The 16,691-nt window shown below is 40.9% G+C and overlaps 5 protein-coding genes across 5 annotated transcripts; 2 read left to right on the plus strand and 3 right to left on the minus strand.

Annotated features, from left to right (window-relative positions):
- Nucleotides 1-585: 585 nt before the first annotated feature.
- LOC132256280 (receptor-type tyrosine-protein phosphatase gamma) lies at nucleotides 586-12,501 on the plus strand. Its single transcript, XM_059752613.1, has 7 exons — nucleotides 586-973; nucleotides 7,586-7,915; nucleotides 8,825-10,463; nucleotides 10,531-10,701; nucleotides 10,775-10,917; nucleotides 10,978-11,571; nucleotides 11,774-12,501. The coding sequence occupies exons 2-7, from the start codon at nucleotides 7,617-7,619 to the stop codon at nucleotides 12,006-12,008; spliced, it is 3,081 nt and encodes a 1,026-aa protein (XP_059608596.1). The 5' UTR covers nucleotides 586-973; nucleotides 7,586-7,616; the 3' UTR covers nucleotides 12,009-12,501.
- Nucleotides 12,420-13,307, minus strand: LOC132256361 (heme oxygenase 2). The gene is made up of 2 exons (XM_059752726.1): nucleotides 13,115-13,307; nucleotides 12,420-13,033 (listed from the first exon to the last, which is right to left on the minus strand). Exons 1-2 carry the CDS (start codon nucleotides 13,218-13,220, stop codon nucleotides 12,420-12,422), a joined length of 720 nt encoding a protein of 239 aa, XP_059608709.1. The 5' UTR covers nucleotides 13,221-13,307.
- Nucleotides 13,308-13,374: 67 nt separating this feature from the next.
- LOC132256353 (putative tRNA (cytidine(32)/guanosine(34)-2'-O)-methyltransferase) lies at nucleotides 13,375-14,512 on the plus strand. Its single transcript, XM_059752713.1, has 3 exons — nucleotides 13,375-13,576; nucleotides 13,630-14,091; nucleotides 14,160-14,512. The coding sequence occupies exons 1-3, from the start codon at nucleotides 13,456-13,458 to the stop codon at nucleotides 14,486-14,488; spliced, it is 912 nt and encodes a 303-aa protein (XP_059608696.1). The 5' UTR covers nucleotides 13,375-13,455; the 3' UTR covers nucleotides 14,489-14,512.
- LOC132256328 (putative GTP-binding protein 6) lies at nucleotides 14,473-16,084 on the minus strand. Its single transcript, XM_059752681.1, has one exon. The coding sequence runs from the start codon at nucleotides 15,872-15,874 to the stop codon at nucleotides 14,516-14,518; it is 1,359 nt and encodes a 452-aa protein (XP_059608664.1). The 5' UTR covers nucleotides 15,875-16,084; the 3' UTR covers nucleotides 14,473-14,515.
- Nucleotides 15,974-16,594, minus strand: LOC132256386 (transmembrane protein 141). The gene is made up of 2 exons (XM_059752765.1): nucleotides 16,360-16,594; nucleotides 15,974-16,303 (listed from the first exon to the last, which is right to left on the minus strand). The coding sequence occupies exons 1-2, from the start codon at nucleotides 16,472-16,474 to the stop codon at nucleotides 16,095-16,097; spliced, it is 324 nt and encodes a 107-aa protein (XP_059608748.1). The 5' UTR covers nucleotides 16,475-16,594; the 3' UTR covers nucleotides 15,974-16,094.
- Nucleotides 16,595-16,691: the final 97 nt, after the last annotated feature.

The raw sequence follows: 16,691 nt of genomic DNA on the forward strand, positions 1-16,691 counted from the left end.
CCATGCGGTACCTGACGAGGAAAATCTCTGTAAAGAGACATTGCAGTTACTTATGATGATTGTTTGGTGTCACCTAGAAACACCAAAAGCAGAATTTACCGGAGTTCAATTAAAAATCATCCACCATTGACCGATTCGCATAAATTTCACTAATTATTCTCATTTACTACTTTTTCCTACTCCTTTTATAGCCTTTCGAGAGCTTTTATGGGATTTCTCACAATTTTAGCTGGCTCTTGGCGAGCCTATCATTTGCCGCTCAATATAATTTTTCGTTTTGGTCTACTAAAGAACAATTTGGTTTTATGACAATTTAACACTGAGCTCTGGATAATGTTATTGAGGTTCTGCAGATCTTATGAAGTCTTGGCTTTCTTGAGAATTGCAAGATTCGTTCAGTTGCAGATTTGAAATCAAATGCTCTCTCTCTCTCTCTCTCTGCCATAAAACTGTGCCAATTCCTGCTCTCTCTGGCTCTCGCGCTCTGGAGTGGGAGATTGGAGAGACATGGAGCCTCTCTGGAGCTCCACTTGAGCTGCTTCAGTGACGAGAGAGCGAGAGAGAGTTAAGAGTATTCAACAGTTCATTTTCCAGCGAATCGCTCAATTGGATAGTGACTGGCACAGTGCTCGGTCGTACTTCTCTGCAAGAGCTCACCTTCCGAGCTAACAATAGACTCCACTTTTCCGTCGAAAAACGTGCCTTGTAGTATCCTCAACTGGACAGTGAAAGTGATAAGACAAAGTACAAGTGTGTGCTGTGAAAATTGATATTAATTGAGAGATATTTCCGTGGAATTGGTGCTGCACGTCATCACGTTCACTTTTGGATACCCAACCTTCGGCATAGGAAATTCCATAGTCGCAATGAAGTAGAATTGGCCGGATTTGGCGGAGTTCTGGATCTTGAGAAACCTCGTGGCGCTCCTTCAAGTAAATCCGCATCGTCTCTGGTGCACCTACATCAACTTAAGGTAGCTTATCTGACATAGTGACTCTAAATAGCCTTCTTTCTCCGCACATAACGAACAAGTCTTTACGTAAAAAACAGTTCAATCCACTACATATCGGCGTTGAGCGTGTGTGCGAGGCATTTCTCAAATCCCCCACACACGCGCCAGGTAGAGAAGGTAGATGATTGACCAACAAACATCCATCTCTGTGTATGTGCATCAGACATTTTATGTAAGCACCTTCGAGGTGTAATATTGAAACTTCCTGAATCGCACAAAATAAGACTTATATTTATTTATTTATCATTACCCGACTCGAGCATCAAACAATCTTGCATTGCAAAATTTTGCACACTATTTCCCGCCCGAAGTTGAGCAAGAAATCACACAATGCACAGCACTCTCGCCAGAGTTGCCAGAAAAAAGCACAAAACTGTTGTGCTGAAGAAAGAAAAGAACTTCTCGAATGGATTCATCGGAAAAATGAGGACTCATAAGCCAAAAATATTCCAGAGAGGAAGAGGTGGACGCTATGATTTGCATGAAGCACACGAGACCTTCACAAACTTGTTTCAAGTTTATCACTTCTTGCAATAAAGTTGATTGATTTGCATTTAAAAGTCAGAAAGTCGATAAAGTACGTTTTCAGTGAAGTTCAAAAAGCATCGAGATAAAAAGTGGAGAAAAACTGTGAGAAAAGTTTGTTTCATAGTAGGTTTATAATTCACAATATGCCTTGAATTTTGAATTTATGGGCAATTTTTCATCATCCTCATGATCACTTCCGAATTAGTCATTTTGAAGACATTACGGAATTATTCGAGAATTTCATGATGAGCTGTTGAAGTCTGGAAATTTAACACTAGACATATAGAATAAATAAACTCAGTCGATTTGTCTGTGCCTTACAAAAGTTGTGACGTTTTTGCTTTGTTTCAATACAACAATAATAAATTTTTAGGGAGAAATTTGCATATTTTGGTTAGCTTAAGGCTTCTTTTGCTAGCAATAATCTGCGCCATAGCTGAATTTCAATATACCAAAACTAACTATAGATTCTAGATACAAGTGATTACACTTTTATCAGCTTTAAACTATGAAAAACATCTTTAATCGAGTCATATAATTATTTGTTTAGACAAAAAGCTATTATCTCACCTTATAGCTCTTTCTCAAATGATGCAAAAAGCTTAATATCCCATAAAATACTCAATAATAATGTAAAGTTTTTAATTACCTTCGAAAAGTTTTTCTCGTAAAACCTGCTAAAAGTCACCACTAAATTTATTTGAAAATTATCACGGCAAATTTTTGCAGTGAGGAATAATGGAAATGACCTTCGATAACGATTGATTCATATAAAAAGCAATGAAGATATGTGTGATAAACAATCTTCGAAGTGCGCTATCTAGTAAATGAGAGTAGAATGAGCAATGTTTCATATTTTGTTTGGCTTGAGTTATTAATAGTCACCTGTTCGATGATGTATAGTGTGGCAGAAGCATGGAATAAAACTACCAGTCTTGTGGGCCTGAATTGGATATTTCTCCGCTTGATAGTGCTTATAGGCGAACAGTTAGAGAAATTCCGAATAACATTTTGATACAAAGTGGATCAGCGGGAGGTTAAGCATGTGACCCAAATATTGAGGGTGAGGAAATGAAATACTTACTCGCCCAATATTTATTCATATGGATGAAAGTTCTAAAGCTGTGAGTTTTATGAGAAGAGAAAAGGAGTGCAAATACACTAATTCTACCCACCTCCGTCAGTTATCAATTTGTTGTCTTATCAGCGAGCATTTGAGGTGATCTCAGTAGGTGAAAGAGTGCCTCGAAACGTGAATGTTCTGCGAGAGGTGAAACTTGATGAGTTTTTCGACACCTTAATTCGTCCAAAAGTGACAGAAAGCATTGTGAAACGACCTATGAGTCACTCTTTTGTGTCTATACTTCTACGCACTTTAACGGTGTGCAAATCACCAGCACTTTTCCAGATGATGGAGCGTGGGAATAATCGAAAGCGTACGCTTATCAGAAAGAGCATTTTCCTCACACAATTATGGGCAAATAAGTGCCACGAGTGCCACACTATTTGTTGTATAAATCACACAATTATTGTATTCTTTTCCGCAGAGCGTATCTCATACCGTCTAGGCTGCTCTCAAACAATTTGTCTGAATATCACACTTCCCTCTCTCCGCTAATTTACCATGTTCATAATACTACAAAGCCATACGGGTCTGTCTTCCCATGGCAGAATAATGCCTTGTGCTGTATGAGATTTATTTCTATTTTTACTTTTATTCGGAGTTTATGTGCAGACCTTTCTTCAACAGTGGAAAACTCTTTTCTTCACCGCATGTAATGCAATTAGAGGCAAGTCAATTATACGCAAAATTTCAATTACAATTAATTTCTCAATTACATGGAGTCATACCTCTCTCAAGGGAAGAGAAAATAACGTAACATTATTGTCTAATAATAGTGCTATATGAACAAAACATCACACCAACTGTGGTCATTAAACTTCTCTCTCTTCCACTAATTCTTGCAAATGTTTTTACTTAGGTCTCTAGACGTTCTAGCCAAATGAATCTTGTTCTCATGGTTTCACAAAGGCGCAGAAAATTGTCTGACATTCTTCGTTATTTTATATGTAAATTTCAATTGTGCCCAATAATCGATTATATTAGATCTAAAAGAATTCACAGTGTGCTTCCAAGTTCGTGTCCCACTTGCCTTGCCCGGAAATCTCCTTTCGATTTGCATATTGTTGGGCAAAACACCATGAATTCGTATATTGGCCACTTCCTGCGATTCGATCTTGCCTGCGAGACAATGGTGCTCTCGTGCGCCCCAAAGAAAAATCACACAATCCACCCTAATATCAGTACCACACTGTACATTTTGTGGGTTCTACTTGTGAATGTTTTGGCACGAAAATACGGTGATATTTCAGCAACACCTTAATTTGAATTTCTCCGTTGTTGTTTTGTTTGTTGGTGAAAGACACGAGAGAATTGCTTTAGAAAAGGTAACTCTTTCTACACTATTTCCTCTAATACCACATCTAATGGAAATTGAAGTACATATTTGCTGTGGGTCGAAAAACAGCCGGCACAATTGTTGATTTTGTATGTGGACAAAATTTCTCCACTGCCAAGCTATGCAAGCGATGATGGCATGAAATGGGTCACGAAATACAAGCTAAAGACATAAATTTTGTCAGCAAGAAATCCTTCTTGTTCTTGTCTTCCTCACCACGAGCGTCTCGAGAATGCAGGTCGCGCTCTAGAAACTCTCAACCATCATCCAAATCTTCATATACAGCGATCGTCATCAACTGTTAGGCAAGATAACTCGTTATTTACAGTTCTCCGCTCTATGCAGTTTGCATATAATGGTGTTCTGGAGCGTCTTCAGTGGAGAAGAAGAGAATATATATTGAGTGCAAGAGAACATATAGTATTTGTCATTATGCTCAGTGGATAATGGGGGAAATGTACATTTTCAGCTAATTACACAATAATTCTCAGACTATAACAATGCAATGCACCGAAACGGGCTTCTCGGTGTCTCTTTGAGAAGCAAAGGCAACAAATACCGAAATCAGTTCATTGCCATTCATGCCTATTTTAGTGGATGTATAGTTCAAAATACAGCACATTTCACCTTCATGCATGTGCCACTGCGCGACCTAGAGGGTGTATCGTTATCGGTGACTTTTTGAGGACGGCTCATGACTGTTATGGACTTGTGATTGAACCCCACGAGCAGGTTGACTCAGACACGCCAACATTTATTGTCGAAGATCCAACAACTTAATTTATTCGTGCAATGCGCATTAGGTAGTTTGTATTCAAGGAGCATCATTTGAATCCAAAGAACACTCCTAGAGAATTCGTGGAATAGTAGAAATTAATGCGCACTATTGAGGCAATATTGAAGATTGTTTCTGATACGTTATTACAAAGGATAACTTAATAGTTGAATATTTCAAATGGCCACTAATCTCGCAATTCCATCACGATATTTTAATCACAGAGTTTCTTTCGCATCTTGGAACCCTCAAAAGTTGAGAAATTCTCTAATAATTGCAAATATACGATTATTATTAGTCTGTTATGGAGTTTTATTCTATTTGTAACTGTTTACTGTATATCTTCTGACATCAAAAAGAGCATTTGCAAATTTCAAATGAAATTCTCGCGAAGAAGATTTGGGTCTTTCAATTATTACTTTATCAGAGAAAGGAAAGAATTTGCATGAATGCTCTACTACAATATAACTATGCTTATAACAATGTAGAGAGACCAAATGGAGTGAAAAGTATAAACTCAGCGATATTTCTGTAGATCCGACTTCTGATTGAAAATCAGCACTTTCTTGCAATGAGCAATACATATAATGCAATCTTGCAGAGTAGCAGTGCTGGTGAAACGAGTTTTTCGAGAAGCAGTTTTCAGAGTGTCGATTTTATGATCACACCAGAATAGAGAATTCAGCACAAGTATAATTTAAGTAGAATGCTTCTGTGCACAAATTTAGCAGTTTTGGCTTTACATGACCTTAAGTTATATCACGTTTTTGGGACTGAACTCCTTTTGACCACAGTTTCGTCCGGGGATTTCCTCGAAAGCTTGATCTCAATCTGGTAAAGTTGCCTAAAATGTTCAGCCTTGTTACTCTAAATTGTACTTGAATCACATTTCATCATATCAAGTTCCTAAATTGTCGTAAGTAGTGTGACAAAAGTGAGGTCAATGAAACTGCTTAACTATTAAAGTTTTTGAGAAAAACCCTGCACAGCGTAGCGTTTTAATTAAGCAAGAATGCAATTACTCTTGTTTCGAAAGAGCACATGTACACGTCAATACGAGCAAGGAACTTCTTTCAGGCACGAGTTGTCTCCTCAAATATCAATTCAAAGTATTTAAATATGGATCTGATTTTTATGTAAAGAGATGGAATGACGGTAATATTATTTTAACACACACCAGATATTGATTCAACAAGAAACGCCTCTTGAATTCGTCATTGAATTAAATTTCTCTCTGGATTTATCTATTGGTTTTTGTCTGTCGCACACAACAACAGTGCTGTATAAAGGAAAAAAAAATACTGTTGATGGAATTACTCATAGTCGTGAGATAAAACGGGGAGGATTTTCTATTGCACGCAATATGGGAATTATTAACAGTTGCACACATGAAGATTGTGCTTTTTTCTGCCTCTTTCTATTACATTCCTCGCTATTACATCAAATCAATGCTCGATCATCCAACAAGATTTCTAACTTACGCGTGTTTTTGGGTACATCTCCACATATATGAATTCCTCTCTTTGCATGTGAGGCAATTACATGTAACAGGGTTTCGTTTTGTTGTCCTCTAATCTTTGGAGCTTGAGATTAGAGCGATAAGAAACTGTTTTCTGATTAGAGAATAATAACGTCTCTAATGCTTGCTTTGCCATTTCTTACTAACTCTCATTTTCTCCTATTCGAAGTTACATTTCATTTATTAATCACGCAAGTGGGAAAAGACGCAACACAAAACGCCTTTATACTTTATGAATTTCCAAGGAGTTGGTATAAATAAAATTCTTTGTGTTCTGTGATGCAAAAATGAGGGTAAATTGTGCCTCAGCACAGTATTTGAGTGACATAATTTATTTTCAATTCATCTCCTTTTTCATATAAAGCCAGTCAATCAATTTAGTAGTGTGAATCACCATGAATTGACTTATTTACATATTCTGTGAGGCGGAATTACTAGAGTATACTGTAATCAATTTCAAGAGTAGTGTCCACGTATTGTAGAACCTTTCTGCCAACAGAGGTAACCTTCAGCGATACAGATAGACGTTAAATAGGAGATTCATTGCGTGCAGTGTTGGCAGTAATTTCCATGTGTACTCTTAATAAATTTTCCAACATGAAAATTCATATGCATAGACCAAATATGTCAGTTTCTCCTTTGCCCGTGAATAATGTATTCTTTTGGCGCACAAGTCGCCTATCGATATCGTTCAAAGTCACGGCAATCAAGGTGATTTTGCACGTAAAGTGACGCTCCATAGCTTACATTAACTGAAAAAATGAACCTTTCCCATAACGAAAAACATAACATATTTCAAGAAATCCCCCTTCTCTTTGTTTGCTATAATATTTGATTAAGAACTTAATACCATGTCTTTGTTTACCACCAAAATTTTCATGATCATCGTGTGAGCTCTGCTGTTTACAAATTCACTGTATATCACGGCTATTTAATGGAATTTACGAAGATCTTCTTTACTTTAACCCGAGAAATCCATTGTCATGCCGGAGGTAGAAGAAAAAAGTGGGGAATCTTCGCCAATAGTCGCCACAGAAACTCCTTTCCAACTCTTATTATGCCGTCTAATAATATAACTTTGTTAATTAAATTGAAATTGCGCCGCTTGAATGAAAATCCTTGGCTCATATTATTGCAAAACGACGTCTTTGGAAGATTACCCAGAAAGCCCGCGTGGAGAGTCTCTTCACTAAATGAATAAAGTGGTTCATTCAAAACAACACTATTGTAGTGTGTCACAACGAGAATTGATTTTAACGATATCATTTGTATTCCACCGGCACCTCTTTCAGATTTCGTTGGCATGCATAGACTCAGCACTGAATGATGGCCCATCGCAATCGACACAGAAGCAATTGTGATCCAGTATGGATCTCACTTTTAGCTGTGTTTCACTTGGCACTCCTCGCCAGTGCGGCCACTATCAAAAGAGAAATCACATCTCCAGAGCCATCGAGTGCAGTGGCCAGTGGCAGCTCAGGCGGCGGTGCAGTTTCACCTGGGAGCACCACGGACGCCCCAGCGAGCGTCGCTGACTCGGAAAAGGAGAAAATTGTCAATGGCAGTTCAACGGAAGCGTTACCTAACGCAACAGACGAGCCGTTTGTCTTTGACTTGAGCAGGTAATTAGAGAATCACGCTGACGGAAAAAAAGAAAGATCATTAAGTGCGAGCAGTGAAATTAAACCTAAGCTGCGATTAGCTTTTGCTAAATGCTCGGCTTTGGCGCACCAAATCAAGAAAATGATGAATTGGTACATTTTCACACTACGAAAGGAGGGAAAAATATAAATGTCTTGAAATGTGGGAAAATCATTGATTACAAATAAATCGATAAATCAAATTTCGGTTGAAAGCATGACAAAAAAGCCACTCAACTGACTCATATTTCCAATTGAAATAGTAAATTCATATTTTCCAGCCTGAAATAGTGTTTTTTTTTACTCAATTCCAACATAAATTAAATTATTCGGTGTAAATTTGCCAAATCAAATAAATCAGGAGAACAAGAGTTTCAAAATACGAGGAACATTTAAAATACTTTAAAATCGTGATATTCCAATTAATCTTTGCTCATTTCGTGTGAGAAAAAAGTTAATTCGCCCCTGCAGACTATTTTTATTACCTTGATACCACACATTCCGAATTAGAAATAATTCGCTCAGTAGACATGATAATTGCATGTAAGAGGAATTATTGCAAAAAAGACCCAATTTACATGAAATTCACGAACCATTGAAAGTCTCGCTAACTTGAATCTCTGGAGTAAAAACCGAGGAAAATCGCAAAGCAGATTTAATGCCCCAAATTCATGAAAATTTCGCTAGTAAAGCGACTTTCTTTCTCTTTTTTCCATCTTCTCACAAAGAAAATTTCACAACTTTTGTGTGAATTGACAAAGAATTTCGATCATGTGCTTTTACTTTTACAACTCCACGAGTTTGCACTGTGTGTAGAATATAATGTTTTAGTGCGACCAGTAAAACTTTGAAAAATGAATTAATTCATGAGCTGTATAATTTAATTGATAGGTACACATCACCTTACGGAGAAAATGCAATTAGCCCTGCAAAGAGAGAAACTGATGTCGACGATAAAAGTGAGAAGGCAGCCGATGAGAAGGACTACGAGAAGATGTTTGATGAAATGGACCTCACGACACCATCTTCGCCAGAGTTTGATGAACTACACAAGATGTATCGCTCGGACAAGGTGGTCAATGATGATGGGAGCGAAGAAGAAAGTGTGGCGACCACAACGGAAGGTAGTTATTTGACTAATCTGGTGTTGAGCGCCACTGAAGCGAATAACAATGGAAGTAGCGAAAAGAATTCATCTCTCTACTACAACAATGGCGAAATAGAGACCAAAAACTACGACATCAGCACCAATGAGTTGAGAAAAGTTGACGCCAATGCGACGAGTGAGAGTGCAGAGAAGAGGGCCAAGTATTTGAGGCCCACCGGCCAGCACCGGGCGGCGATCATCAGCGCTGAAGGGCACGATGTCGCCCCCACGGAAGAATCCGATATGAATCTCAACATACCCAACACAGCAGAAGTGTGGGCTCTGGCTGGGATGAAGAGTGTGGAGCACATGAAGAGCAAATTCAATCAGTTCTTCAACAAGACTTCCGAAAGTCTGACCGATGGGATTGGGGTGAACACCACGTCAGCCACGAAACTGCTGGCTGACTGGACGGAGATCATGAAAAACAACGAATTCAGCAACAGCTCAGTGGTGCCCAGTGGCGACCTGGAGGAGAAGATGACAGGGAATAAGAGTGAGGCGACCTCAGAGCAGCTGGCCGGGGAGAACAATGTAATCTCTGTGCTGATGACGACACAGCAGCCGGCCAAAGAGAGCTCTGAGAACTCAGTGAGCGCCACCAAAGAAAGTCCAAGTGAGACAATGAACGATTTAGAAAGAGCGCCGGTCTTGAATTATGATTTAGTGGCGCGGGATGAGGAGGAAAGTGAGAAGAGTGAAAGTGTCCAGCCAACAGAGACCACCATTGAGATGGAGATAACTACCCAAAGTGTCGCCACGACAGTGGCTGAAGATGAAGATTCAGCCACAAGCACAGCTCTCTATACCGGAGGCGGTACAGATGTAGAGTACACCACGAGTGATATTACTAATCCAATGACAATAGCTCCAGCCGGCAACACTGACGAGGGCAGCACGACTACAGAGGCTCCAGTATCGGAGAGTTCTAGTGAAGAACAGAAGACCTCAACAAAGACTGTCACGGTGACGAGTGAGGAGCCCACGACCATCTCCAATGCGATTCCAACGGTCACTCCAACTGAACAATCCGACATCAATCAATCCGCAACAATTGAGACAAAGGAGAATGAGGTGACCACTGACAAAGGCAGCACAACGGAAAGTTCAACGGAACGAAGTGATCAGCTCAAGTCAACTGAAGATTTCAATGAGGTGAAGTACCTGCCCTTCCCCACGTCCAATCGGAATCTCTGGAATGCGTCTGATGAGCCACTATTTGATTCCACGGCCCGCGACGAGCAGAAGTTGACTACAGTTGAGCCAGGCCAAGAGGATGGAGGTCAATCCATGCCAGAAGAAGGTGCCGATGTGAACACGATAATTGCGGCAACAGTTAGCGTAATTGTGGTGATTGGAGTAATCGTCTTGGTGGGATTTTTGGTAATGACAGTCTTATCTCTGCTCGTAATCTGTACACGTTGACTAAGAATGTGTTCTGTGTTTGTAGGTTGTTCTGAGGAAGAGGCAGAAGCAGCTCACTTATGGCCAGAGATGTAGGCCAGTGGGATTGGATGCGTACAGTCTGGATAATGTGTCTGTGTACAACAGTGTCCGTAGGAAGGGAAACAACCTTCGCCTGTCCAAAAGATCCTATGGAAATTCAGCTTTTGAAGATCCTGTAAGATCAACTAATATTCTTATTGGAATTGTTGTTATGCCTATAAATCTAATTAATTTTATTCATTTTGCAGGGATTACGCTGCAATCTTTTGACAGTATTAGCTCTTGACTCGTTTGCCCAGGACAAGGATAAGATTTACGAAGAATTCAAGGAAATTCCCCTTGTTACAGCCAGAGTGGATGAAGTTCCCCAAGGATGTGAGGACAAGAACAGGTAAATGTAATTCATTCTTGACTGTAAATCTATTTTAATACTCTATCCTCTAAATTCTAGGTACGCTAACGTAGTCCCACTCCCAGAGACCAGAGTCCACTTGAAACAGCTGAACGGGGACGAAAAAACCGAGTACATCAATGCGAACTTCGTGAAAGGACCAAAAGATCCAGACAATCATTACATTGCTTGTCAGGCCCCGATGGAGAACACAATCATCGACTTCTGGCGGATGATATGGGAGCAGAGCTCGCGAGTGATCATCATGGCGACGGATTTGACTGAGAACGGCATCGAGAAGTGCGCAGAGTATTTGCCTCCATCTTCAGTGCTGGACTGCAATAGGATTTTCGGAGATTTCCATGTGACACTGAAGAATCGAGAGGTGAAGGATAAGTACGCTGTATCGACCATCCACTTGAAGAACTCCGCCACCAAGACTTGGCGCGAGATCATGCATTTCTGGTATCAGTGGCCAGAGAGCGGAATACCCACGGATGAATCGAGTGCGATTGCTATGCTGCTGGAGGCGAGGACGTACTTGAAGACGCCGCTGCCGGAACAGAGCGAGGACGTTTCAAGCGATGCGGTTGATGAGACGAAGACCAACGGAGATGTCGCGGATAAGAGCAAATCTCTTCAACGAACTCAAGGGTGAGTAGAAGATTCAAGACATGAAGAGATTCAGAAAAACAGTTCAAAGAGTCAGTGATTAAATTTTTGAGATAGGGAATTTTTTCACCCAGTTGTTTTCTTATCAGACCTCTGGGATCATAAGAATCTTATCAGATAGCGCTCACAGGGAGCAGCAAATGAAGTGATAGAACATTCAATTAATCCCCCATTTCTCTTCCAGACCAATGACTGTTCACTGCTCTCCTGGCACTGGTCGGACAGGCACACTCATTGCCTGTGATATAGCTTTAAGGACACTTGAGGCGCCCGCGAGATCCGTCGATCTTCCCCAGATTGTGTACTACGTGCGTCGAGGTCGAGCCAGTGCTATTCGGACGCAGGATCAGTATGAATTTATCTACCGAGTGGCGAATGCCTACGCGACCAAACTCACGAGTCCTACCCAAGAGAATTGAGTCATTCCACAGCACACCTTCGAGGAAACCTTCATGTGATACTGATCAACTTTAGCGAACGGAAAGCATTCTGAATTATCTATAGAGATTATTGCAATGGATTCGCTGTGTAGAAAAATACTGATGAGGCCTTAGGTCATGTGTTACTACAGCATAAACGTTATATGTATCGCGTTCATTTACAACTTGTTAGATAAATGTTAAATTGTATGTACATAGTGTAAGTGTACAGCTGAGACGAGAAGCACTCATATGTAGCAAAATTATGTAAATATTGAGGACACTGATGTCCTGTTGGACACCTTCATTGGGATATATTGTTCAGAAATCTCTTCCACGCAGCATTGAGAGTGATTGTATCAAAAATACTACTTTCTGAATCACTATATTTGTTGCATAATGTAATTATTCCTACGTGGTAAAGACTTTGTATATGAGATAGAGTATAAAGAATAGACCAGAGAAACAAAGAAACTTTCTCAAGCCTACCTTATTCACATCTTTCACTGTTCTGATGATGCTGTTATTGTACTGGAAGACCTTCTCACTTTCCTCAATGAGGAGGCTCTTCGTCTCGTCACTGTAGCTCTGCGCCAGCTGGTCAATCAATCTCCTCATCCTTGTCTTCAGCTCATGAATTGGGACGCTTCCAAAGTCTGTCACTGCCATTCCATTCTCAGCCCCATCGACACCGGAGGTGAAGTTCTTGGCCAGTCGTCGCTTCTTTTGCAGAATCTGACCGCCGGACAGAAGACCCATGTACAGATGATAAACATAAGCCACCAACAGCATCGCGTTTCTCTCTTTGAGGCTCTGCAGATGCTCCACGTACTTGGCTACCTCCTTCCTCATCTGGTAGCTCTTCTCCCAATCTTTCCCAAGGTAAAACGACAAATCCTTTTCGAAAGCAGTCCGTCGATGAAAAGCCACCGGAAGGATCGTTTCTGGGACATTTCTCTCGAGAAACTTGAAGACTTCATAGAAAATCAGAAGTCCATCCGCCCAAACCCCATCGTCCGAAAGTGCTGAGAAACGTAACATCAAGATTTAGAGTCATTCGCTTAAGAAAAATCCTTGGAAAAATCGTAAACAAAGATAAGACTCACCGAAAGCCAGTTTCGCGTTAACAAGAGCATCGCTAATGCTGTGCACATTTCTAGTCGCTTTGCGCATATCTTTGGTGAACGATGACTCTTTATCACCCATTTTCATAAAGTACAAGACCCGAAAAACACACAAATATTCAGTAAAGTCTGGATTTAGTTGGGGAATGTCGTCTTTCTAAATAACAATGATCAGCTGATATTTAGCAGCTCTTTGTTGTTTATATTTTGGAACTTGCATGCCCTTTACAGATTTGACTATCATGCAAGTCTTGCGTTATAATCACTGTTATACTGTTGTTTTTGTATAGAGTTTGGAGCTCCTCGTGAGAAATTGAGAAATCATGGGAAAAACATCAAAAGACAAGCGAGATATTTACTACCGGCTGGCGAAGGAAGAAGGATGGCGTGCGAGAAGTGCTTTCAAACTCCTGCAAATTGATGAAACCTTCAAAATTTTCGATGGTAAGGAAGATAACCGAGCGTCTGCTTATAACCTAATTGTGAAACATTTTCAGGAGTCACTCGAGCAGTTGATCTCTGCGCTGCTCCCGGAAGCTGGAGTCAAGTCCTCTCTCGGAGACTTTACGAAGGTCGAGCGGAGAGTTCGGATGTCAATATCATAGCGGTGGATCTGCAGGCCATGGCAGCTCTTCCGGGAGTCACTCAAATACAGGGTGACATCACGAAGCTGAGCACTGCTCAGGCGATTATTAATCATTTTGGGGAGAAGAAGGCAGAGTTGGTCGTATGTGATGGAGCTCCGGATGTGACTGGTCTGCATGACATCGATGAGTACATTCAGTCTCAGTTACTTCTGGCCGCTCTCAGCATAACTACCCATGTTCTTATGCCAGGAGGGACTTTTGTGGCCAAGATATTTAGAGGGAAGGATACAACTCTTCTGTACTCACAATTGGACATCTTCTTTGACTCTGTGTCTATTACAAAGCCTCAGAGTTCAAGAAATTCCAGCCTCGGTAAGAAATTAATTGTGTTTTTGAGAAATTTTGCATTCATTGATATTTTCTGATTTATTCTATTCCAGAGGCTTTTGTGGTCTGCAAGCAGTACAATCCACCTGAGGGCTTTGTCCCTCAGATGATAAACCCCATGATCGACGATGTGAAGATCCTCATGGAGGAGACAGAGTCCGAAGTCAATAAGGAACTAATTCCATTCATCGTGTCCGGAGATTTGCGGTACAATTATGATTCCGATATGTCCTACTCATTGCCAGCGAATGAAGTGGGTCAGTATGAGTGGAAGGATGCGGTGCAAAAGCCAATTTGTCCACCTTATGAGGATATCATTGAAATGACCAAGACAATGTCGTTAAAGAATTCGGCAATTGTAAAGCAAAATAAGGAGTTGTAAGAAACTAGCATTTAATCTTCACTACGACTATTTCTTGCCATTTCTTAAGAAACGGTGCTTAAATTGCTGAAAGGTGTGGTCGGCGATAACTACGTGGAGTCTCATATATTGATTATCATCGGGATCAGCCTCTGTGTCCACAACAGTGGCATTCTTGTACAGCCACGACGCTTCTTCGCCACCCATTGAAGCCTTTATGATGATATGAGATCGCTGGGTTCGCTGCAGAATCATCGTCTCAATGTTGTCCAGCAAATCTCTCACTCCCTCCAAAGTGTGCGAAGAGATCATGTGCAGATCTGGGAATTTGGCTCTGATGTCTCCGTCTGCTGGCAGTTTATCCACTTTATTTCCAATATTTATGATATTGTCGAGCTCATGGTTCTCGCTAAATTTCCCTACGAGCTCACGGAGTGTGGTTTCCACATGTTTTCGCTGTTCCGCACAGTTTCCATGTGAAACATCTTGGATGTGGAGAATAACATCTGCTAGCATCACATCCTCGAGGGTAGAAATGAAGCATTCTAGCAATTCAGTTGGGATGTCAGACATAAAGCCTACAGTGTCCATAAAGATAACTTCCAGCTTACAGGGAAGCCTTCCAGCGTGAGCAGTGACGTCCAGAGTGGCGAAAAGCTGATCCCGTGGTTGAAGAGAAACTTCTCTCGTTAGAGCCTTAATCAGAGAAGTCTTTCCGGCGTTTGTGTACCCCACAACAGCTATAACCGGAAAGTTCCTGCTCTGCCTCTTCTTCCTCAAGAGCTTCCTCTGAGCTCTGACGTTTTCCAGCGCCTTCTTTAGCTTCCTTTCTCGAGTGCTCAGGAGAATTCTCTGGGCGTCCGACAACACCAAATCATCCAGCTTCCCTACAATCGCATCCTTGGGTCTTGTCTGGCCCCAAATGTAGGGAATCTCCGCCATGGCCACTTGTAATTTCGCCTCAGAAGACGTTGCATGAAGCCTCAAGATCTGAATGACCATGGAGTAGCGATCTAAAATGGGCAGATGGAAGGTTGTCTCGAGAAATCTTTTCTGAACACCATGGATTACTCCTTTACTGATGAAAATCCGCGTGACTGCGCGTCCAGAAGCCCTCAATTCATTAATAGTCGCTTTTATCTCTTCAATCTTGCCTTTGCCGAAGAGAGTCTTTTTGCTGAAAGTCTCCAGAGGCACCTTCATTGTCTTCCTCACATGCCATCTGGGCACAGATCTCACCAGAGCTTCTGCCTCATCTATCTTTAGTTCCGGCGATGTTGGAGACTTCTGGGGTCCCCACTTGATGTAGGGCTGAATGAGTAAAATGTACTGCTCATTGAGGATGTTCTGAGTGATGTGCAAAGCATTGCTGGCAATAAAGTTGTACTCTTCATCTTTATCAATCATGTTCTCATCAAAGTCTTCTATGATTTCGAACTCATCTTCCTCATCAGCAGACGACTGACGACCCTTCTTTTGTCCACCTTTAATTCCTGACAATATGTATTTGGATCTTACATCTACTCCAAAAAGCACTCCTTGTTTTGTCCATCTTCCCGGATTCTGGGAAAACCGTGGAAATCTAGTGATTCTAAGCGATCGCAGAACTATTGAACGTAGCATTGTATTAATCATCTGCGAATCCTTCAGAACTCTTAAGAGCGGTGTGTTTGTCTTCAAATGCTAACCAGGCTGCTTGGCAAGCCCGTGTTCTATCCTTAGTGGCCTTATAGGCAACTCCAGATCCCACGATGGAAGACGTGAGAATGAAGATTTTGGGCTTGTAAGGCAGGTGCTTCTGCAGAAGTTTTTGCAAAAAGTACGTCCCTGAGAATCCTGAAATTCACGGGATTCAGTGACGTTATACTTATTTGGGAATATTAACTACTTACCGAAAGCAAAAGCAGCCAATCCAGTAAATAAACTCCTTGTCATGCACTCTAAGTAGGAATCAAAACCCGGATGTTTGTCCCTCTGTTGATTCTTGAGGGTCTTTATGTCATTCATTTCAGCACTAAAACTTGGACCCCAGAACGGGAAAGCTCGGGGAATTAGGGTTTTATATAATCTGATAGGACCTTTGAAACCACAGGGAATAAACCTCTCAAGATTAACCTTAAAAAATCAGCTGTGAACTCGCCAGGGAACAACCGGTTCTCTAAGTGGAGACACACACCATCTTTTACATTGATTTAGGATGAACACATTAAAATAAATTCATTTA

This window comes from Phlebotomus argentipes, unplaced genomic scaffold (assembly GCF_947086385.1).
Source record: "Phlebotomus argentipes unplaced genomic scaffold, Phlebotomus argentipes genome assembly contig_6, whole genome shotgun sequence".
Lineage (NCBI taxonomy): Eukaryota > Metazoa > Arthropoda > Insecta > Diptera > Psychodidae > Phlebotomus > Phlebotomus argentipes.